The sequence below is a fragment of the Saccopteryx leptura genome, chromosome X, assembly GCF_036850995.1.
Source record: "Saccopteryx leptura isolate mSacLep1 chromosome X, mSacLep1_pri_phased_curated, whole genome shotgun sequence".
In the NCBI taxonomy this organism is placed as follows: Eukaryota; Metazoa; Chordata; class Mammalia; order Chiroptera; family Emballonuridae; genus Saccopteryx; species Saccopteryx leptura.
The window spans coordinates 8,619,808-8,643,818 of NC_089516.1; the positions used below are offsets into that span (position 1 = coordinate 8,619,808).

At 39.8% G+C, this 24,011-nt stretch overlaps 1 protein-coding gene across 2 annotated transcripts in view; it reads right to left on the reverse strand.

The window, feature by feature from the left end:
* The window catches only part of VEGFD (vascular endothelial growth factor D), a 42,088-nt gene that overhangs the window by 1,887 nt on the left and 16,190 nt on the right, over positions 1 to 24,011 (reverse strand). The window contains exons 2-5 of one of the 2 annotated variants that reach the window (XM_066356995.1): positions 15,962 to 16,160; positions 10,017 to 10,207; positions 6,149 to 6,297; positions 4,457 to 4,557 (exon numbers count right to left, since the gene is read on the reverse strand). In XM_066356995.1, coding sequence (XP_066213092.1) covers positions 4,457 to 4,557; positions 6,149 to 6,297; positions 10,017 to 10,207; positions 15,962 to 16,160 — 640 coding nt within the window. Of the gene's footprint in view, positions 1 to 4,456; positions 4,558 to 6,148; positions 6,298 to 10,016; positions 10,208 to 15,961; positions 16,164 to 24,011 lie in introns of both variants that reach the window. The other variant, XM_066356994.1, reaches the window with a different exon arrangement.

Genomic DNA, 24,011 nt, shown 5'->3' on the forward strand with positions numbered 1-24,011 from the left:
CTGCTCTCTCCTTTTCGCTCTCTAAATTCAACAAAATAAACATTAAAAATAAATAAATAAAAGGAGAGAGAAACAGAAGTATTGGCACTGTAGAAATACACCTCAGAACTCCCAGACTGCAGGTAAAAATAGTGATGTATTTTCTCACCACAGATCACAACACAGATATAAAAGATACCACAGTGATAATGAACTTGGATTCCATAGCTATCTGCTGGAAGATACGTTCAGCTGATAGGGCTGAGAAGTTTTTGACAGACTTAGCTGACAGAAACTTCTAAAAGTATACAAAACAATTGGATAACTACTACTTTATATCCAATTCTAGTCATCAAGTTGAAATTCCTTGCAAACAATGAAAGAGAAACTTTCAAAGATTTTGACTATGCCACCTTAGTATTCTTGAAGGTTTTGGAGCAAAGTACATGTTTAGTTTCCTTCCCAAATCTGCTTCTCTCCAGTTCGCCTAATTTAAGGAATAGTACTATCACTCCTAACTCATCTGCCATATTGAGCCTAATCACCATGTTCACCTAGTTCTGCCTCCCTGAATTTGTTCTTTCTTTTCCATCACTGCTAGCCTGCTTCAGTTCAGTCAGTACCTTGTATCACTCATTTGCAAACACAAATTCAATCCATTGTCCACAAGGTTACCAATGCAAATCAAATCACTTCACTACTGCTTTAAGTACCTTAAAAGATTACCCTCTCTTTCAAGATAACAGCCATTTTTTCCACCAGGACATACAAGACCCTCCATGAGCTGAAATGAATCCTACTCACCTACCCCCCCCCCATAGCCTATGTTCCATCCATACCAATTATGGTACTGTGTGTTCTCCTGTTATGCCAGCGTCTCTCAGACCCATACCTTTGGCCTTGTACTTCCCTCTGCTAGCAGTTCTTCCCCTCAATATCTTTCCCAAATTCTGCAAGTTTAGCCAAGTGCCCTTGCCATGTGCATATTTCCATCCTGTCTTTTTCAATCTGCTTACATTAGTCTATTTCTCTATTTCTTCCATTAATTAAAAAATCCTAAAGTTTACAGGGACCAGGTCTTATTCTTCTGGCATAAAATAGGTACTTGATAAATGTTTGTTGGGTTTATTTGGTGTGCTATAAGGATCCTAAAAGCAGGTGATGTATGGAGACTGAAGAATCCCACCCAGCATTCCAAGACATCATGTTAAACCATACGACCTTGCCAGTATCTGGCCATTAATGATCTATCAGAATGGGAGTATCATGCCATCCAATCTCAGTTTTAAGTGTTTAGTGATTGATGATCTTTGAGGGATCATGTGAAATGGGTGTTGGAAGGCTAGATCTGGGGAGATTCCATTCTGAATTGTGTGAATAGGAAAAAGATGAGCTTTGTAAGTGTTATGCCTGTAATGCAAATGTCACTTTGGGGCAAGATAAGAATAGATAGTTAAAGGATAGTTAAGAAGTGCTTAAAGGTCTGCATGGATCACAAGGTGGCAGTAGAGACTCCTTCAAAACACTACAAGCAGGACCAACTCCATTCTTAGACACACGGTTAGGGAAACAGCCCACTAGGTGTTCACTAAACTTTAGCAAAGTAGTTGGCAAAATCTGGCCTCAGTCACTCTAAACCAGTTAAAAGTAAGAGACTGGTGTAGGAGAACTGAGTGAAGCAGCAACCAGGTAAGGGTGATACCTGATGATTTATTATATATAGATTTTAAATTAAAAAATTTTTTTTTGTATTTTTCTGAAGTGAGAAGCGGAGAGGCAGAGAGACAGACCCCCGCATGCATCCAACCAGGATCCACCCAGCAAGCCCACTAAGTGATGATGTTCTGCCCATCTGGGGCATTGCTCCAGTGCAACGGGAGCCACTCTAGTGACAGAGGCAGAGTCCTTGGAGCCATCCTCAGCGCCCGGGCCAACTTTGTTCCAATGGAGCCTTGGCTGCGGGAGGGGAAGAGAGAGATAAGAGAGAAAGGAGAGAAGGAAGGGTGGAGAAGCAGAAGAGTGCTTTGCCTGTGTGCCCTGGCTAGGAATCAAACCTGGGACTTCCACACGCTGGACCAACACTCTACCACTGAGCCAACTGGCCAGGGCTGTTATATATGAATTTTAATTCTAGGGATGTTGATGATGAGATACTAATGGGGAAATTTTTTTTTAACAGTTTAGAGCAATGACCTGAATATAACAAGATGAGATTCCTTTTTTTTTTTTTAAGGTCTTATTTATTGATTTTTAGAGAAAGAGGGGAGAAGCAGGAAGCATCAATTCGTGGTAGTTGCTTCCTATATAACAAGATGAGATTCAATTGGACTTGGATTTACCAACTCAAATGTGCTCATTCAGGGAAGAGGTCATTGTACAAAAGGCAGCTGGCTGGACAGCCACGATGTGAAAAAGATGTTTAGTGAATAGTAAGCTCACTATATTCATTCACTGGATGAGGCCATTGGAGAAGTGACCAGGATCTTGGCCCACATTAATTGAATTAAGGGACATGAAAATTAGAGGTAGCCCTGGCAGGATAGTTCAGTTGGTTGGAGCATCATCCCGAAGCACAGAGGTTTCTGGTTCAATCCTTGGTAGAGCATATACAGGAACAGATCGATGTACCTGTCTCTCTTTCCCTTCCATTCTAAAGTCAATACAATAACATTAAAAAGAAAAAAAGAAAATTTGAAGTAAACATGATCCAGGCTACCCCATGCCTCTTACTTTTATCATTGTTACAACTTCCCAAAAGGTTCTCTGCTTGCTTTCCTGCCCTGGGACAACCCGTCCTCTTCTTCACTGTCACTGGTTTGATTTTGCTAAAATTCTAATTGGTGCTGTCACTCTCCTGCTTGAACCCATTGAACACAGTTCAACTTTTCCCTCTGCCCAGTCCTGACTCTCTCTCACACTTGAATGCATTGTGCCTGCATGCAAACCTCCTGAGTACAAGTCCCTCTTAAAAGCTGTGTACCAGGGAAACCTTGACAAGAACAGCCTGTAAGTTCTATTTATATTGCCTCCCACAATCGTTAAAAATTAGTCACATAGAGAAAAAATTATATTTGTTTTACATGACTCTGTAGGGTAAGACCTGAACTAATGAGCTGATGCTCTAGAGCTGGGCTGTCCAACATGGTAGTTACAGACCATGTTGAGCATGAAATGGCAAGTCCGAATTGAGATGTGATGGAAGTATAAAATACACACTGGAATTCAAAGACTTAGCACAAAAATGAAGTCTCTTATTAATAAATTTTATATTGATTGCATGTTAAAATGATACAATTTTTCATACGTTGGATTAAATAAAATATATAAAAATTCATGTCACCTGTTTTGACCTTTTTTAAAAATGTGTGTCTATAAAGCGTAAGTTCTATGTGACTCTCATTGTAATTGCACTGGACAGTACTGCTCTGGAAAGACAGGTTGAGATTCCATATAGTTTACTAGCAACAAGAGTGTGCCCAGAGTAACTGGACTGCCTCAGTGGGCGGTGAGTTTTCCCATGACTAATGTATAGTGAAGCGAAGACGGCTGAACACTTAGCGGGAAGGATGTAGATAAGATCTTCATGGGCATTTAAACTACCTGAATGTTAAATCTCCCTCAAAACCTGGGTTGAGCTTTCATGCTGAGGGATAGAAATATAGGAAGAAGGATATTACTTATGATTTTTAGGGACTGATTCCTTAGAGTTGAACCCTTACTAGTCTTGCTTGCAAATCATAGTTTACAACAAGCAAGGTTCAAATTGCATGATTCCTTGCAATTTTTTTCAGAAGAATCATATCAAATCTCTGGGAAATAAACAAAAATGCATTCATTTTCAGCCAATTATGAGCAGTGATGGTTGCCTATTTCATTTGGTTTTCAGCTCTTCTTAGCCCAATTGCTATGTTTTACTTTCAGTTTGCCCTAGTTTCAGAAAATGTTTCCTCTTACTCCTCCTTTCTTCAAATTACTGCCATGTTTTCATATGACATGGTAAAAATAACCCAAGAAATCCCAAATTATTTTATGTTCTGGTGAGACTTTTATACAAATAAATTAGTAAAATGTGGTTGACTCTTTAGTTCTGAAGTGGCTTTCATGAAAGGTTATCATCCCCTTTCAAATTCAGTGTTTTGGGATGCTCTCATTGCTTTTGATTTTTTTAAAATATAATAAAGCAGATGATGCATTAGTGGGCTTACTGTATAATTATAACATAATTCTAGCACAGTGGGCTTTGGAATCTGCTTCTCTCACTTTTACCTGTGTGACCTTGAGAAAATAACTAGACTTCGTAGTGTGTCCACCTTATAATTGTAAAAAAGGGGGATAATAATAGTACATTATAGGATTACTGTGAGGATATAATGAGTTAGTACATAAAGGCTTACAACATAGCCTGGTCATAGTAAACACTCAATAATTGTTAGTTGCTATTGTTATTTCTATTATTATTTTATATTGCTCTCATTACCTTCTATTCCAGCAAGTGGCTCCTCCTCCTGTAAAACACATTTACATTTGCTGCTATCCCATAGCATGTCAATAGGACAGAGTTTCTTGGAATGAGAACAGCTAGAAAAAGAAATAAACCAGATTAAAAACTTTCAAGGGCCTGACCAGGCAGTGCGCAGTGGATAGAGCGCCAGACTGGGATGCGGAGGACCCAGGTTCGAGACCCCAAGGTCGCCAGCTTAAGCACAGGCTCATCTGGTTTGAGAAAAAGCTCAACAGCTTGGACCCAAGGTTGCTGGCTCAAGCAAGGGGTTACTCGGTCTGCTGAAGGCCCGCGGTCAAGGCACATATGAGAAAGCAATCAATGAACAACTAAGGTATTGCAACGAAAAACTGATGATTGATACTTCTCATCTCTCTCTGTTCCTGTCTGTCCCTATCTATACCTCTTTCTGACTCTCTCTCTGTCTCTGTAAAAAAAAACCACAAAAAACAAAAAAACAAAACTTTCAAGGGCAATCATACTTTTGGAATATTTTTTTTTAAATGTTGAATAAATTTCTGAGTGGAGAATAGTTAAGAGTTTTAAAGAGCTTCATTCATATTTATGAACTGCTCATTATTAGACAGTAATGCTGTAATTACAAATACTCTATTTAGAAACCGTTGGAAATGAAACTGTAATTTTGGGAAGTTATCTTTTTTTAAAGATTAGTTTTAACATGATGCAAATTAGCTGTCAACAGAGTTTATTTACCAAAAGTAAATATTGTTCTAACATAGTTCCCAAGCACTATCTTCTTAAAAACAGAGATAAGAACACTGACCAGGACAAAAGAAACACCGTGAGTAAAAATGTTCCTTATATATGAGCTTTCTTTTCTGCTTAAGGGCGGGAGAGTGTCTTCTTGTCTCAGTGTTAACTGACATGACCACCAGCTCACTCCTTAATTTGCCACTCACATTCATTTACTGCTTTACCTTTGCAAGATCTAAGTATCTAACTTAGTTACTTTATATTTTTATTCAGTGTTTGTAATTTGATCTTTATTTTTGTTTCTCAAGCTTTTTTTTTTTTTTTTCCCAAATCAAGGATTCTTGTCTTTGATTTCAGAACCCTTCAGGATGTTATAAATTGGGTCATAAAGAATCACAAAATACTCCTAAGAAAATTTCAAAGTCAAATTAATTTCAAGACATTTTCATTTAAAATAAGAATTTTCCATCCGGTAATCTCAAGAGGAAGAATTAGAAAATTGCCAAACTCAGATGCCAATAATTTTGCCATTCCCCAATGATACCAGGAATCTTTTCCCCATGTCTAATGTTGAGACTGAAATGTATAAACAGGCTAGAATAAGTTTTATTTAATGTTTGTTCTGGAATGAGGGAATATGTGTCAAACCTGAAGCTGGATTAAAGTTTTACAACTGCATTAGACTATTCTTATTAAGAACAAATGTGTCCATAAGCAGATATTCTAAATTTATAACCACTGAACTTTTTGGTCCTACTGCACTATACATCTAACACCTAATAAAAAATATAAATATATTTGTCAAACAGTTGTTACCAGTAGAGCTGGGTTAGAAACTAAAGGATGAAGATCTTGAAGAGAAAGTGATGACTCTATAAGTAATGAAGCATTCCACACACACACAGCTTTGGCAAAGGTAAGAACAAGTATTAATCAAATACAAGAAATGCTTACCCATCATCCTCTGGGACCTGGACGGATCTTCTGATAATAGGGTATGGATGGCTGGGAGCTGTTGACAAGCACTTACAACCTGTATGGTTGGCAACTTTAACAGGCACTAGTTCAGGTACTGATGTCAAAGGCACTGATATTTCAAAGAGCTAGAGAAAAAATAACCATAATACATATATATTTAAAGGGATAATTTCTATAGTCTGCCCTTTTGCCTTTGTCCTTTATGGTAGTGAGTTTGGCAAAGTTTTCCACCAAGAATGGAACTAATAAGGATAAAGACTGACATGGTGGAAAGAATGCTGGGTTGGAAGTCAGGAGACAGGGTTTAACCAACTTTACCAAGTATTTAAGTTTGGTTTAATCTCTTATTATTCTGTGTCACTGATACCCTTGTAAAATGACACTGTTAGTCCCTGTTCCTGCTTTAAATTTGAGTGTAAATAGTAATGATCAAATTAAATTATACCTATGAAGTTTCTTTGAAATCATAGTGAATAGATTATTGTTCAAAACAATTTACTTATCAGTTTTCATACTATTTCTGTTGAAGGAATATAGTTTCCTATTCTTTGACTTTGGACTTGGCCCTGTGACTTGCTTTAGTCAACAGGATAATAGTAGATATGATACAACTACAAACTTGAACTGTGCATGCTTTGCAGGCCTTGTTTTCTCATGCACATGCTGTAGCTATGAGAAGAGCATGATCTGGCAGGTTTGCTGGTCCAAGGGATAAGAGACACAGGGAACAGAACTGGACTCAACCTCTAGTTTAGACTAACTAAATCTCAGATGCATGAGTGAGAATAAGTCTTTGTTGTTTGAAGCCCCTGATTTTTATTATATTTCTTATCCTAAAACATAGTAATAACTGACTGGTACAATCATCATGCCCAAACACTTAATTATAGGTAACATGAATGCCATTCTTCCTGTGTTTTTATATGCCAGGCCCTGTTGTGAGCACTTTTATATTAATTCATTTACCCCTTATAACAACATTGTAGGGTGGGTTTATTTTAATACCTTCCCCTCTCTACAAATAAAGAAACAAATGTACAGACAGGTTATATAACTTGCCTAGGGCAACATAACAAATCATTGGAAGAATGGGGATTTGAACCCAGAGAGTCTACTCTAGAGCCAGAAGTAATACTCTTAAGAATATACCTTATTACTTTTTGGAATAAAATTGCTATGACCAGAGAAGCAAGGTGGGGTCTTGGCAAGTAGCATTTAGAGAAGTGGTAATTACTTTATTTCTAGAATGGTTCTATGATAGATATATGGATGAATTTGAGCTTGATTTTAATGCTCTGCCCATTCAATTATTTTGTGTATTGCTTATTACATACTTATTTATTCACTTTGTTTCTAAGAAGTATTTCATTAAATAATCCATAACTTTAGGATGAGAGATGGTTTAAAAAAAAAACAATAAAAAAACATGGCCCTGGCTGGTTTGCTCAGTGGTAGAGCATTGGCCCAGTGTGTGGATGTCCCATGTTCGATTCCAGGTCAGGGCACACAGTAGAAGCAGCCATCTGCTTCTCCAACCCTCCCACTCCCCTTATCTCTTCTCCTCCACAGCCATGGCTCGACTGGTTTGAGCACATCGGGCTGGGCCCTGAGTATGGCTCCGAGGAGTCTCTGCTTCAGGTGCTAAAAAAAGCTCAGTTGCAACCATGGTCCCAGATGGGCAGAGCATCGGCCCCAGACAGGGGTTGCTGGGTGGATCCTGGTCAGGGCGCTTGCAGGAGTCTGTCTGTCTGTCTGTCTCTCCCCTATTTTGCTTGGAAAAAAAGAAACAGAAAAAAAACCCCACAATTAAAAAGTTCAAATATGCACCCTGGTGGGGTAGGTCAGTTGGTTAGAGCATCATCCTAATATGTCAAGGTTGCAGGTTCAGTCCCCTGTCAGGACACATACAAGAATCAACCAATAAATGCATAAGTAAGTGGAACAATAAATCAACATTTCTCTCTCTCACTCTCCCTTCCTCTCTCTCTAAAATCAATAAATAAAAAAATTAAAAAACATTTAAAAATGTTCAAATATGCATATTTGTAAAGAAAACTGCTGTACACTTACACTTAAGTATGTACATTCTTTAAAGCTAATCATTTGTTAAGTACAGCAGTCAAAATAAAGTATTCAACTATCTATTAAGTGGAAACAATTCATTAAAGTTGTGTTTATTCTGACCTCTCATTATATAATGGAACTTCCATGAGTCTAAGTAAGAGAGTGTTTTTAATGTTTACTTTGCATAAACATCTTCTTTTGAAAATTTTCAGGTATGCTCTAGAAAGCCTTTTACATTATGCAAGCTTTGTTTCTAATGACAGTTGGTGCTTGGCCATACCTATGTTATTTTTTGATCTGTCAAATAGTAAAGGTCAGAATTTTTACAAGTTTCAAGATTCTCTAAAAGGATTTCAAAAAAGAAAATCTACAGTTTAAGTGATATTTTAGAAGGGGAACAAAATTCAGGATATGTCAACCTTTTGCCAAATAAATCAGCATTTCATTTTTTTATATCCAATTAAAATAATCATCTGACTTGCATATATCTGGTTTTTTAAATTTTATTGTATTACTATTGTAAAAATATTGTACATATGTATACTGAAGAATAAATTATATAGGAAAACATGATACTTAAGTGAATATATCAAAATGCATGAGGAATTTGCAACATAGAACCAAAAGGAATGTAGTTTGACTTACAGATTTTTTAGTAAAAAAATGTTTTGAATTATTTATTCATTTTAGAGAGGAGAGAGAGAGAGAAAGAGAGAGCAAGAGAAGAAGGGGGATGAGCAGGAAGCAACAACTCCCATATGTGCCTTGACCAAGCAAATCCAGGGTTTTAAACTAGCGACCTCAGTGTTCCAGGTCGACGCTTTATCCACTGTGCCACAGGTCAGGCTGACTTACAGATTTTTAATGTTTCCCTAAGTTTGTTATTTCTGCTCTCCTATGCAACAGTGATTATATTTTATAACAACATGGCAGTAATAAAAACAAAAACTTATCTACTGAGCATAAAAGGATTTTATAAGGTGGAGAAGGAAGAATTCTTTCTTTCATGGAGACTGCAGAATTACCTTCAAAGGTCTTTTATGCTAGATATTCTCCATTTGCCCCTCCAGAGATGCCATCCTCTCTCTTTCCTTCCCCACAGGGCTCTGTTTGCCAGGACACTGGCCTCTACAGACAGCATCTGTAGGTCCTCTTGCTTCCTCCACCCTCTACCCCCCACGCCTTGTCAGCCTCAGGGATGACAGTGGATGCCATTCCTGCCGCCAGTCCTGTAGCCCTCTTCTCCACTGTCTCTCTGGGTCTCCTGACTGCTCCACCCCCTCTCCTCTTCAGTCCGAGGGTGGGAACAGCTCCCCTTTTGGCTAGCTCTGGGTTCTGCACCAGCCCTTCCTCCTTTCCCCTAGCCCAGCCCACCCCTTCATCAAACTCTTCTCAGTCACTCCATTTCAACAACACAACCTAACACACAAGGTAGTGCAGCTGCCCTCATTTCTTTTAGTGTCCGTTCTAGCAACTTCCCTATAATTTTCTGATTCTTGACTTTGTAGCGTCAGAGAGACAATAACTGATAAAAATTCAGGCTCTGGAGTTTCACAGACCTGGATTTGAAGCCCAGCTCTGCCATAAATTATTTCTCTGAGCCTCAGTTTTATCATCTAACAAAGGAGGATAATAAGATACCCTTTTAGCATGTTTCAGGGATTAAATGAGACAATGAACATAAAGCATTCAGCACAGCGCGTGCAGCAAGCTCAGTTGCAGGTGTCAGAACTATCTCACCAGGGCTTGGCCGAGGACGTGCTTGCTGATGTCCTCATACCTGTTTGGAGACGTAGGAGGTGCTCGTGTTCATGCAGATGACACTCTCTTCATTGCAGCAGCCGCCACACCGGAACACGTTCACACAGGGAGGCTTGAAGAACCTGTTAGTGCTACTCCCCAGCTCGCTGGCCACTGCCACGCATGTCTCCCTAGGGCTGCACTGGGTTCGCTGCCATTCCTCATCTATAACTGCAGAGAGAGAGCTCATTGGACCAGAAGAAGAAACGGCCCTGACATGCCAACAGGAGCCAGGATAGTGCTGGACACAGTCATTTGCACATTCGAAGTGCTTGTTTCTTTTACTACATGGATATTTTAGGTCGGTCCTTTAACCAAATATTGTTTTCAGAAAAATGAAAACCAAAATCTATGTTCCTTCCCACTTATACAATACCTTTGTAGTATATAGTTTTATTTTTCTTTGGTGAAGAACACCATATCCTGTATATAACCACATTGGGTCCATCTGGAGAAGCTGGCTAATAAGGAAGTAAATGGAAGCATGTAAAGAAATAACATGTAAGTGTTATTTATCAAGCACTTTACACGACACAGCTGAATAGCATTTCTTCTACTATCCAGGAGTGGATAGGCTTCGGCACCATTAATGAATACACTCTTGGTTGCTTAAGTAACTATGGTAGGATTCAAACCTGGCAAACACACGAATGGAAATTGAAGTAGAACTATTCTTTCCTCAAGTGAGAGTTTTCTCATTTGCAAGTGCCTAATACTCCTATTTCCCTAAAATGATAAAATAAACTGGTTCTTTTTGATGGAAGGAGCAGTATTCTGGCCATCCTACTGAATCTGAGAAAAACAAGAGAAAGAGACAAGTCTCAGGCAATAAAAATATTACGTACATTCTCATAACACAGAACTTGCTTTCCTCTCACAGTTTATTTTTTAAATAAAATTTGATACTTTTATACTTAAAACTGTGTAGCCTTTCTAAGGCTATTTTCAGGAAATTATTCAATTTTATGATAAAGACAACATTTAAAGGCATTATGTTAGCTTGCCATGGGACTGTAGAGTTTATTATATGTTGAGAGAGATGGTGCAAACCTGTGGTAGGCAGCTCTAAACTGACCCCCAACGAGGCTCACCTCCTGGTGTTTACATCTTTGTGGAATCCCTTCTTCTCTGAGTGGGCTAGGCCTAGTGACTCGATTCTTATGAAGAGAATACAGCAAGTGATGGAATGTCACTTCCACAATTAGGGTGAAAAAAAGACTGACGTCCGTCTTGCTAGCAGTCTCTGTCTCTCGCTGAACTGAAGGTGAGCTCTGGACAATAGCCAATGAGGAGCCGAGTCCTGCCAACAACCACCTGTGAACTTGAAACTACATCCTGCCCCAGCGGAACCTTGAGATGCTACCTGTGTCTCAAGCTGCCACCTTGACTGCAGTCTCTGGAGAGACCCAGGAGAAACACCCATCTGGACCATGTACCTTTATGACCCATGGAAACTGTGAGATAAAGAAATGTTCTTTTAAGCACCTAAATTTTTGTGTGTTATGCAGCAATAGATCAACTCTTTTCCATTTTTGCCCTATCTTCAAAAATTTGGATTGGTCGGTCTCTCCCCAGAATATTCTCATAGATCTGACCCTAGTCTCCAAATTATTCACTTGAAACATCTTTCCAAATTATTTTTCTTCCTTAATTTCAATTTTCTTCAAATGTTGCTTCTTCAATCACTGAAAATACAAAATACAAGATGTTTGGCCAGCTGAGAAACACTGCATATACTAGGCAATTTGCCTAAACTCTGTTCTATTTCATAATAAAATATTTATCCTAAGAAATCTTTTAAAATGTCTGCTTATAAGCAGTGGATAGAACATTGGACTGGGACGCAGAGGACCCAGGTTCAAAACCCTGAGGTTGCCAGCTTGAGCGCAGGCTCATCGGCTTGAGTGTGAGATCACTGACTTGAGCATGGGGTCACAGATATGACCCTATGGTCATTGGCTTGAGCCCAAAGGTCCCTGGCTTAAGCCCAAGGTCTCTGACTTGAGCAAGGAGTTACTAGTATTGGCTCTGCTGGAGCCCCCTGATCAAGGCACATATGAGAAAGCAATCAATGAACAACTATTGTGCCTCAGTGAAGAACTGATGCTTTTCATCTCTCTCTCTTCCTCTTCCTGTCTTTCTTTCTCTCTCTCACACACACACTTAAAAAAAAAGGATATTTATATAACGAGCATGAAGGCTGTAAACATGAGATAAATTATCCAATTAGGTGTCAATATGAGTATCACTTAATTCACTATTCTTAATCATGAATCCTGGAAAAAAAAGCAGTAAATTATGAAGATATTCCTTGTTTAAAATTCTACTCAAGGACCTGGCGGTTGGCCCAGTGGTAGAGTGTCAGATGTCCCAGGTTTGATTCTTGGTCAAGACAGAATGGAGAAGTGACCATCTGCTTCTCCATCCTCCCTCTACCCCTTTCTCTTCCGCAGCTATGTCTCAATTGGTTTGAGCAAGTTGGCCTCAGGCTCTGCGGATGGCTTCGTGGAGCCTCTGCCTCAGGTGCTAGGATAACTCAGTTGTGAGCATGGCCCCAGATGGGCAGAGCATCGCCCCCTAGTAGGCTTGCCACATAGATCCCAGTTGGGGTACATGGAGAAGTCTGTCTCTCTGCATTCCCCACTTCACTGAAAAAAAAAATTCTACTTAAATATTATTTTCCATTTGCTTTTTTATAAAACTAAGTTTTGAAAGTTGGAGTGGTAAGATTTTAATCAAAATTGTGTGGAACTATGATCAATGCCACTGAATAAAGGCTACACAACTCTACTATTATTTACTATTGCCCAGCAAGATTGTTCTGCCTCCGAGATTACCCTGAAATCCACGAGAGAGTTGATAATGAATTGTAATTAATGTACCATGCCCACTTGATTATTTACTGCTTCTAATTTAGTAAAAACTTCAGCTCATCCCACACATATGAAATATTTTAGAGTTTTTTTAAAACATTTTTATACTTTTTATGGTTTCCTCTTTAGAACATGTCAATGTCACTGACTTTTTAAAATCATTTAGTCTTGGTTTTACGGTAATGCTTGCCTACCTCGTCTTCAGAGAGTATCTCTAGGCTCACGCCAGGCCTTCACACAGGAACTCTTGTTAAGGCCTTGGATCACAGGTGAGGTATGAGCCTTTTCCTTTCATAAAGTCCATGATAATTTATCACATAGAAACAAATAGAGCTTCAAACTTCAGGCTAAAATGGGTTCCAGGCCATGGTTCCAATGACCTGAACTCATTTAAACACACGGTCATGCACAAGCACAAAGAATTCTCTTCACACTCATGTCCATGATGCAGCCAAGGGATTTATCCCTGTCTATGCACTGCCTTCCCCACAGCCAACAACAGCTGCCTGTGCAACCTCATCAGCTTTTTAAATTTTTTTTTATTTTTCTGAAGTTGGAAACGGGGAGGCAGTCAGACAGACTCCCGCATGCACCCAACCGGGATCCACCCGGCATGCCCACCAGGGGGCGATGCTCCTCCCATCTGGGGCATCGCTCTGTTGCAACCAGAGCCATTCTAGTGCCTGAGGCAGAGGCCACAGAGCCATCTTCAGCACCCGGGCCAACCTTGCTCCAATGGAGCCTTGGCTGCAAGAGAGGAAGAGGGAGACAGAGAGGAAGGAGGGGGGGTGGAGAAGCAGATGGGCGCTTTGTCTATGTGCCTTGGCTGGGAATAGAACCCAGGACTCCTGCATGCCAGGCCGACGCTCTACCACTGAGCCAACCAGCCAGGGCTCATCAGCTTTTTATAAATACAGAAAAATAAAGATTACTCTAGAAAGAAAGAAAAGAAAGAAAGAAAGAAAAAGAAAGAAAGGAGGGAGGGAGGGAGGGAGGGAGGGAGGCAGGCAAGGAGGTAGGGAAGGAGGGAGGGAGGGAGGAAGGGAAGAAAGAGAGAGAAAAAAAGTAAGTATAATTTTGGTTTAGTGGTCAGTTTGAATTATTTGATAGATATAATCCATTACCAGGTAATCATACCTTAGTCAAATCTAAAATGCTAGGTCAACAATGCCACAGTGGCTTCTTACATTGTTTTGACATGTCATAAAAAAGTTTATGCCTAATTAGAGGCCATACAATTTTATTTGGCAAGTATTTTATTCATGATGGCATAGTACATACAGAAAATGGTTTTCTTATAAAAAATTGCCATAACTGACTCTAGAACAATCATCCTTTTTGTTTTAAATGTTATAGTCTGGCGTTTATATTATTTCATCTAGAAAATTCACCATCCCTGCATTATTTTCCTAGTAATAGCAATGTGTGTTACTACAACTCAGCTTCTAACTTCTACTTTTCTTTCATTTTTTTGTATTTTTCTGAAGTGAAAAGCAGGATACAGAGAGACAGACTCCCGCATGCACCCGACTGGAATCCACCACCTGGCGAGCCCACTAGGAGTGATGTTCTGCCCATCTGGGGTTTTGTTCCATTGCAACTGGAGCCATTCCAGCACCTGAGGCGGAGGCCATAGAGCCATCCTCAGTGCCCAGGGCCAACTTTGCTCCAGTGGAGCCTTGGCTGTGGGAGGAGAAGAGAGATAGAGAAAAAGGAGAGGGGGTAGGGTGGAGAAGCAGATGGGTGCTTCTCCTGTGTTCCCTGGCCAGGAATCCAACCCAGAACTTCCACATGCCAGGCCGACATTCTACCACTGAGCCAGCTGGCCAGGGCCCTACTTTTCATTTTTAACAACAACAACAAAAAAATCACAGAATGTTGAAGAAATAAGGACAACTACACCTAAGATATATATTATTTTTACCCATATGTGTATAGCAGTAGAATGTTTCTTACTGATGAATACCTAGGTTGTTTAACTTTTTAAAAAAAAAACTCTTTTTTTTAATTTTTATTTTATTTTATTTTTTTACAGAGACAGAGAGAGAGTCAGAGTGATGGATAGACAGGGACAGACAGACAGGAACGGAGAGATGAGAAGCATCAATCATTAGTTTTTTGTTGTGCATTGCAACACCTTAGTTGTTCGTTGATTGCTTTCTCATATGTGCCTTGACCATAGGCCTTCAGCAGACTGCGTAACCCCTTGCTTGAGCCAGCGACCTTGGGTCCGAGCTGGTGAATTTTTGCTCAAACTAGATGAGCCCACGCTCAAGCTGGCGACCTTGGGGTCTCGAACCTGAGTCTTCCGCATCCCAGTCCAATACTTTATCCACTGCGCCACCTCCTGGTCAGACAAGGTTGTTTAACTTTTTAAGTAAATGCAATTTTTTTCTATTAAGAACTACCTTTCTGGCCTTACTAGGCAGTGGCACAGTGGACAGAGCATTGGCCTGGGATGCTGAGGATCCAGGTTTGAAACCCCAAGGTCGCTTCTTGAGCACAGGCTCATTTAGCTTGAGTGCAAGCTCACCAGCTTGAGCGTGGGATCATGGACATGACCCCATGATCACTGGATTGAGCTCAAGGTCGCTGTATTGAGCAAAGGGTTACTGGCTTGGCTGCAGCCCCCAGGTCAAGGCACATATGAAAAAGCAATCAATGAACAACTAAGGTGCCATAACTATGAGGTGATGCTTCTCTTCTTTCTCCCTTCCTGTCTCATTCTCTATCTCTAAAAAAAAAAAATAATAACCACCTTTCTAGGTTTGTTTTGCCTCACATCTTTGGGTTAAGTATATTTCTATATTTTGAAGTGTTCTTCTGTGTTGATTTTTTATCACAAAATCACATTGAATGTATTTCTCCACTGAGTAGATACAGAAAACCAGGATTCTCCACTAACACCAAAGCTATAAAATAGAACAGCCCTGTTCCTCTCTCTAACACATACTGCCATGCTCAAGCTTTTGGAAGAGGTTGGTGCATTTGTTACTATCTGAGAAAGCAAAGACTGGATTACACACACAAACACATACACACACACACCTACCTTTTAACGTTTCAATGTCATAGAAAGTTGCCGCAAACCTGGTGGACCGATGGGACGCCGAACGAGAGTCTGGGGTGGTGAAACTTTTCAGCTTCAGTCGACATCTCCATAGCTTCCAGTCCTCAAAGTGTGTGATTTGCAGCAGTTCTTCCAAACCAGAAGCCTCCCTAATCTGCTGTTCAGATCCTTCTAACATTGACTGCTTGGAAAGAACCAAGTAAAAATACTGGTTGAAAAGCAAGTTACATCTCCAGGAGATGTTTTCTCTAAATCTATGTCCTCTAGTTGACCAATGTCACTCCATTAAAATTAATTGTCTAAATAAATAAATAAATAAAAGCAAGTTACTAAAGTTTTACTTTGTCTGATAACCTTCGCTGCTAACACTTAAAAATGTAAATAGAGTTTAAAAGAAACTAGAGATGATTCAGATATATACCAGTACCTCGGGAAAACAAACGAGTATTTTTGATTCACATTCAGCTCAGTTATGATTGAATCAAAGGAATTACTTATTCCCCCTGGGTTTGCAGAACATTTAAAAACAACAGTGAACTTCAAAATGATATGTGTACATCCTAACCCCCAGAACCTGTAAATGTGGCTTTATTGGGAAAAGGATTTTTGCAGATGTCATAAAATTAGGTAATCTTCAGGATTACCCAGGTGGACCCTAAATACCAAGACAAGCCTCCTTATAAGAGACAGAAGAAGAAAAACCACACACACAAAGGAGAGGATTTTGTGAAGACACAGGCAAAGATTAAAATCATGCAGCCCCAAGCTAGGGATGGCCTGTAGCCATGAGAAACTGGGAGAGGCCAGGAAGGATTCTCTTCAAGAGACTTTGGAGGGAGCAGCACCCTACTGACACCTTGATTTGAGAATTCTGGACTCCAGAACTGAGAGAGAATACATTTCTGTTGCTTTAAGCCACCAAGTTTGTGGTAATTTGGTATAGCAGCTCTAGGAAATTAATACATAATTAAAAATCACAGTATTTTTGTGACAGGATCTAATGACAATTGCTTTCATCTCTAATTATTTCTTTGAGAAATTGACCCACCAAGTTGTTGGGACCTTCCCTATAGTCACACAAGGAAAAAACATTTTAAGATCCTAAGAACCTGAATTTTCTGACTTCTAAGCCTCTGGGCATTTTTTATGTTTAAACCTGTTCACTATTTCAAATATATATATTTTTTCTGACAAAATACACTTCTAAAGTTTATGTTGAAAATTTTCTTTCCACATAGTTGCATGACCTGTATTGACTGATAAGATGCCTGGATTTGTGAATAAAAAGGAGTCAGCAAATAAGGTTTTCAGTGTATATCCTAATTACTCAAAATTAGGGGTGTGGTTATATAAACAACAATACATGTATACAATGAAATACTATGTGAGTTGTCAAACCAGTACGTAGAGGTATATTGAGACACCTATGGGATTGGGATTTTTTTTTTTAAATATATGATGATGGATCAGTACTGAATTGTCCAAAAGTGGATGCTCAGAAAAGTAAATGTAGTTCAAGTCAAGTATGACTCAATTATTTTTTAAATTATGTATGTGTGTATAATATACATCATATATATAAACAATTAACCATTGGTAACTATTATATTTTTATATAGTTTAAAACATATATAATATCTGGAGAGATATAAGGAAACTTATACAGTAGTTAATTCTCTAGATCAGAGGTTGTCAAACTATAGCCCCTGGGGCTAATTCAGCCTGTTGCCTTCCTGTTTTTATAAATAAAGTTTTATTGAACACAGCCATGTCCATTCATTTACATAGCGTCTTAGGCTGCCTTCATTCTACAATGGCCAAGTTGAAAAGTTAAGACAGAGATCCTCATAGCAGTTTTAATCTGGGGACATCAGAGAAATGGCACTGTGAGAAGTGCGACTGACAAATCTCCCCAAAATTTCAACAAGTTCATCAACCAGAGACAGAAAAATCTATCCTTGGAGCGTCTGGGAGTCCCACATACTAAAAACAAAGGTAGGATCGAGCAAAAAATTGACTTAATATGTAATCAACCCTGAAGGAAATAAGACGGAGAAAGGAATACTCTGCCTTCCTCACTAACCTGAGCAAAGGCTGCTTTCACTTGGAACTGAGAGTCGGGGGCTAAGGGTGTGGAGGAAGCTAGACTGCGGCACAGATGTTCATTCAAGCCAAGGCCTGCGCCACGAACAGCAGCTGCCAGCGGCGCGGGGAGTGTGCCAAAGCGAACTTCCCTACACCTGAACTTCTCTGGGTGGGCGGGGCGCCTCACCCAGCCATTCAAGCTAACAATCAAGCATCAGGGGAAGGGCGCGCAGGCAGCTTGCAGTCCTTCCTGGAGCAGGTTGGCAGATCCAATCACTGAAATTAGCTTAACCTACAGTCTGCTCACCTCCCAACTGACCTATGCGGCTCTAATTGACAAGATCTCTCTCAGTTCAGTGATCCAAGACAAAAGGCGTGATATTTTTTAGTGCCTCTTGCTAAAGGGGTGGGGGCAACTTCTGATTGGCAGAGCTTTCATACTCAGGGATATTCGCTAAAAAGAGGGACTTGGCAGATGTTAAGACCTGAACTGCAGGCAGCGACTAGGACATCTTCTTCCCAGCCAAAACAGGTTACAAAGTGTGGAAAGCCTGGGGAGAGTGGTCCCACAGAGTGCTAGGCATGCTGAACAGGCCTGGAGACTCATAGAAAGTCACCTTGAGAGCAATTGGCTCCCAACCCCGCCTAATTACGCTGGTGGCTCTGACTGCCACAGCCTTACCCAGAGCCCTGCGTTGAGTGGGGATAGAGTGGGGATTTGCCAGCTCTTTGAGCCTCTTACCCCCCAGGCAGAGGCAGTGGCAGCCTCATAGCTGGATTATGAGGCTGCTAATCCAGGAAGGAGAGACTTGGAGAAAGGCTCCGGGAAAACGGACTCTCTCATTGTCAGAGCCTGCAAACGCTAACAAGCCTTGACTACCAATGAGATTGAAGCCTAATATATGACATCACTGTAGAGTCTCATCAACTTCAAATCTCTACCTAAGCATGCCACAGGGGCAGAGCCTGGGGTACAGAGTCACCGACCAGGAAAAGGGAGAGGATGAAGAAGTCAACCTCTCAAAATCAAGAAAAATCCACAGACTTTAAACTTGTTCCACTATTTTTTTTTGTTTCTTTCATCTTCTGGCCTTTATTATTATTTCTTTTTCCTCCACCTTGGTCCTTTTATTCTCTACCCGTCTTATTCTTTCCTCTTCTTGAACTACACTACCTATAAGTGTTACATTTCTCATTTTATTTCTTTTCTTCTTCCTTACTTTCCATGAGGGTTACGCTCCAAAACCCTTAATTCTCTCTCTCTCTTCATTTTCTTTCCTTTTTCTTCTTTTCCTTTTCCCTTTTTTCTTTTTTCTCCCTCTCTATTAGTTTCTTCTTTTCTCCTTTTACTTTTCCTCTAATTCAATCCTCAATCATGAACAAATTATTTTATTTGGGACTCAAGTGGTTTTTTGTTTGTTTGTTTTTGTGTGTGTATATTTTTCAGAAGCTGGAAACGGGGAGGCAGTCAGATAGACTCCCGCATGTGCCTGACCAGGATCCACCTGGCATGCCCACCAGGGGGCGATGATCTGCCCCTATGGGGTGTCGCTCTGTTGCATCCAGAGCCATCCTAGTGACTGAGGCAGAGGCCACAGAGCCATCCCCAGCACCTGGGCCATCTTTGCTCCAATGGAGCCTCGGCTGCGGGAGGGGAAGAGAAATACAGAGAGGAAGGAGAGGGGGAGGGGTGGAGAAGCAGATGGGCGCTTCTCCTGTGTGCCCTGGCTGGGAATCAAACCCGGGACTCCTACATGCCAGGCCGACACTCTACCACTGAGCAAACCGGCCAGGGCCGGGACTCAAGTGTTCTTTTTTTTTTTTTTTTTGTGGCATTTTGGGTGCTTTTTACTTCACTTTTTAACTCATTAGCATTCCTCCCAACCCAGGCTCTACATTCTATTTATTATAGTTTTTGCTCCACTTAATACAGTAGAATTTTTTTTTCTTTTTTCCTGTTTCCCTCTTATCCCTCTCATTATATCTCTTAGTTGACCATCACTTACAAGCAAATCATTTTATACTTGGCCCAAATTATTTTCTTTTTTGCATTTTTTTGGTCCCTACCACCTTTTTTGCCCCTTGAACACTTCCCCCCCAACTCAGGCCCTCCATTATAGACAGTTTTTGTTCCATTTACCATAATATAATTCAAAGTACATCACAATATTTTCCTAAGGAGGAGGGGAGAGGAGGGAAAGAGAAGAAAAACAAAGGGGGAAATAATAAATTATTATTTTTCTTTTTTTATTATTTTTTCCCCAAATTTTTTCCTTTTTTTTACTTTTTATTCTTTGTTAATTCTCATTAGTGCTATCAAAAAGACCACCCTCAGATGCCATTAAGAAAAAGGAAATTGAATATCATGGATACAAAAGATATAGAAGTAGCACAGATAGATGTGAAAAAATCTATGGAGAAAAAATTTAATATATTGGAAACCTTGGAGCTAAATGACAGAGAATTTAAAATAGAAATCATAAAAATACTCAGAGACATACAAGAAAACACAGAAAGAAAATTTAGGGAGCTCAGAAAACAACTCAATGAACACAAAGAATATAATACCAAGGAAATTGAAACTATAAAAAAAAATCAATCAGAGATGAAAAACTCAATTCATGAACTGAAAAACGAGGTAACAAGCTTAGTTAATAGAACAGGCCAGATAGAAGGTGGGATTAGTGACATAGGAGACAAGCAAATTGAGGCACAGCAGAGAGAAGAAGAAAGAGACTCAAAAACATTAAAAAATGAGAAAGCCCTACAGCAGGCATCCCCAAACTACAACCCGCGGACCACAATGCAGTCCCCTGAGGCCATTTATCCAGCCCCCACTGCACTTCTGGAAGGGGCACCTCTTTCACTAGTGGTCAATGAGAGGACCACTGTATTTGGCAGCCCTCCAATGGTCTGAGGGACAGTGAACTGGCCCCCTGTGTAAAAAGTTTGGAGAACCCTGCCCTTCAGGAATTGTCTGACTCCATCAAAAAGAATAACAGGAATAATAGGTATATCAGAGGGAGAAGAGAGAGAAAATGGAATGGAGAACATATTCAAACAAATAATAGATGAGAACTTCCCAAGCCTGTGGAAAGAACTAAAGCCTCAAATTCAAGAAGCAAACAGAATACCGAGTCTTCTTAACCCCAACAAACCTACTCCAAGGCACATCATAATGAAATTGGCACAAACCAACGACAAAGAAAAAATTCTCAAGGCAGCCAGGGAAAAGAAGAATACAACATAAAAAGGAAGGCCTATTAGATTATCATCAGATTTCTCAACAGAAACTCTACAAACTAGAAGAGAGTGGACCCCAATATTTAAAGTCCTGAAAGAGAGGAACTTTCAGCCAAGAATACTATACCCATCAAAGCTATCCTTCAAATACAAAGGAGAAATAAAAACATTCACAAATACAGAAAAGATGAGGGAATTTATCATCAGAAAACCCCCACTCCAGGAATTACTAAAGGGGGTTTTCCAACCAGATACAAAGAACAAAACAAAACAAAACCACAAGTAAAAGCTCCACCAAGAAAACAATAAAACTAAATTTAAACTGTGACAACAAAAATAAACAAAAAAAAAGGGGGGAGGACGGAAATTAACAGTAGCAAAGGACGATGGAGTACAGAAGTACTCACAAGATAGTGCATTACAATGAACAGGGTAGGAACACTTTTCATTAATTAATGGTAACCCCCCTTGAAAAAACCACCACAGAAGCACATGATTTAAGAAAGATAGCAACAGAGGAAAGAAGTATGGAATACAAACAAACAAAAACAAAGAATAGAAAAACAAAAGAGAAGAATCAAACAAGACACAGAACTGACAGAAAGCAATGTATAAAATGGCAATAGGGAACCCACAAGTGCCAATAGTTACACTAAATGTAAGTGGATTAAACTCACCAATAAAAAGGCACAGAGTAGCAGAATGGATTAAAAAAGAAAATCCAACTGTATGCTGCCTACAAGAAACTCATCTAAGCAACAAGGATAAAAACAAATTCAAAGTGAAAGGCTGGAAAACAATATTCCAGGCAAATAATATAAAAAAAAAAGCAGGCGTAGCAATACTCATATCTGATAATGCTGACTACAAGACAGCAAAAGTACTCAGAGACAAAAATGGTCATTTCATAATGATTAAGGAGACACTGAATCAAGAAGACATAACAATTCTTAATATATATGCACCAAACCAAGGAGCATCAAAATATATAAGACAGCTACTTATTGACCTTAAAACAAAAACTGACAAAAATACAATCATACTTGGAGACTTCAATACACCGCTGACGGCTCTACATCGGTCATCCAAACAGAGAATCAATTAAGATATATTGGCCTTAAATGAAACACTAGAGCACCTGGATATGATAGACATCTACAGGATATTTCATCCCAAAGTGACACAGTATACATTTTTCTCCAGTGTACATGGATCATTCTCAAGAATTGACCATATGTTGGGCCACAAAAATAACATCAGCAAATTCTGAAAAATCGAAGTTGTACCAAGCATATTTTCTGATCATAAAGCCTTGAGACTAGAATTCAACTGCAAAAAAGAGGAAAACAACCCCACAAAAATGTGGAAACTAAACAACATACTTTTAAAAAATGAATGGGTCAAAGAAGAAATAAGCGCAGATATCAAATGATATATACAGAAAAATGAAAATGACAACAATCAGAATCTTTGGGATGTAGCAAAAGCAGTGATAAAAGGGAAGTTCATATCACTTCAGGCCTTTATGAACAAACAAGAGAGAGCCCAAGTGTACCACTTAACTTCACACCTTACGGAACTGGAAAAAGAAGAACAAAGACAACCCAAAACCAGCCAAAGAAAGGAGATAATAAAAATCAAGGCAGAAATAAATGAATTAGAGAACAGAAAAACTATAGAAAAAATTAATAAAACAAGGAGCTGGTTCTTTGAAAAGATCAACAAAATTGACAAACCCTTGGCAAGACTTATCAAGGAAAAAAGAGAAAGGACTCATATAAACAAAATCCAAAATGAAAGAGGAGAAATCACCACAGACTTCATAGATATACAAAATATTATTATAGAATACTACAAAAAACTTTATGCCACTAAATTCAACAATTTAGAAGAAATGGATAAATTCCTAGACCAATACAACCTTCCTAGACTGAGCCAAGAAGAAGCAGAAAGCCTAAACAGACCAATTAGTAGGGAAGAAATAAAAAAAAACTATTAAAAACCTCCCCAAAAATGAAAATTGAGGCCCAGACGGTTATACTAGTGAATTCTATCAAACATTCAAAGAAGACTGGGTTTCTATTCTACTCAAAGTCTTCAGAAAAATTGAATTAGAAGCAATACTTCCAAACACATTTTATGAGGCCAACATAACCCTCATACCAAAACCGGGCAAGGACGGCACAAGAAAAGAAAACTACATGGCCCTGGCCGGTTGGCTCAGTGGTAGAGCGTCGGCCTGGCGTGCGGGGGACCCGGGTTCGATTCCCGGCCAGGGCACATAGGAGAAGCGCCCATTTGCTTCTCCACCCCCGCCCCCCCTTCCTCTCTGTCTCTCTCTTCCCCTCCCGCAGCCAAGGCTCCATTGGAGCAAAGATGGCCCGGATGCTGGGGATGGCTCCTTGGCCTCTGCCCCAGGCCCTAGAGTGGCTCTGGTCGCGGCAGAGTGATGCCCCGGAGGGGCAGAGCATCGCCCCCTGGTGGGCAGAGCATCACCCCTGGTGGGCGTGCCGGGTGGATCCCGGTCGGGCGCATGCGGGAGTCTGTCTGACTGTCTCTCCCCGTTTCCAGCTTCAGAAAAATACAAAAAAAAAAAAAAAAAAAAAAGAAAAAAAAAAAAAAGAAAACTACAGACCAATATCTCTAATGAATACAGATGCTAAAATACCAAACAAAATACTGGCAAATCGAATACAACAACATA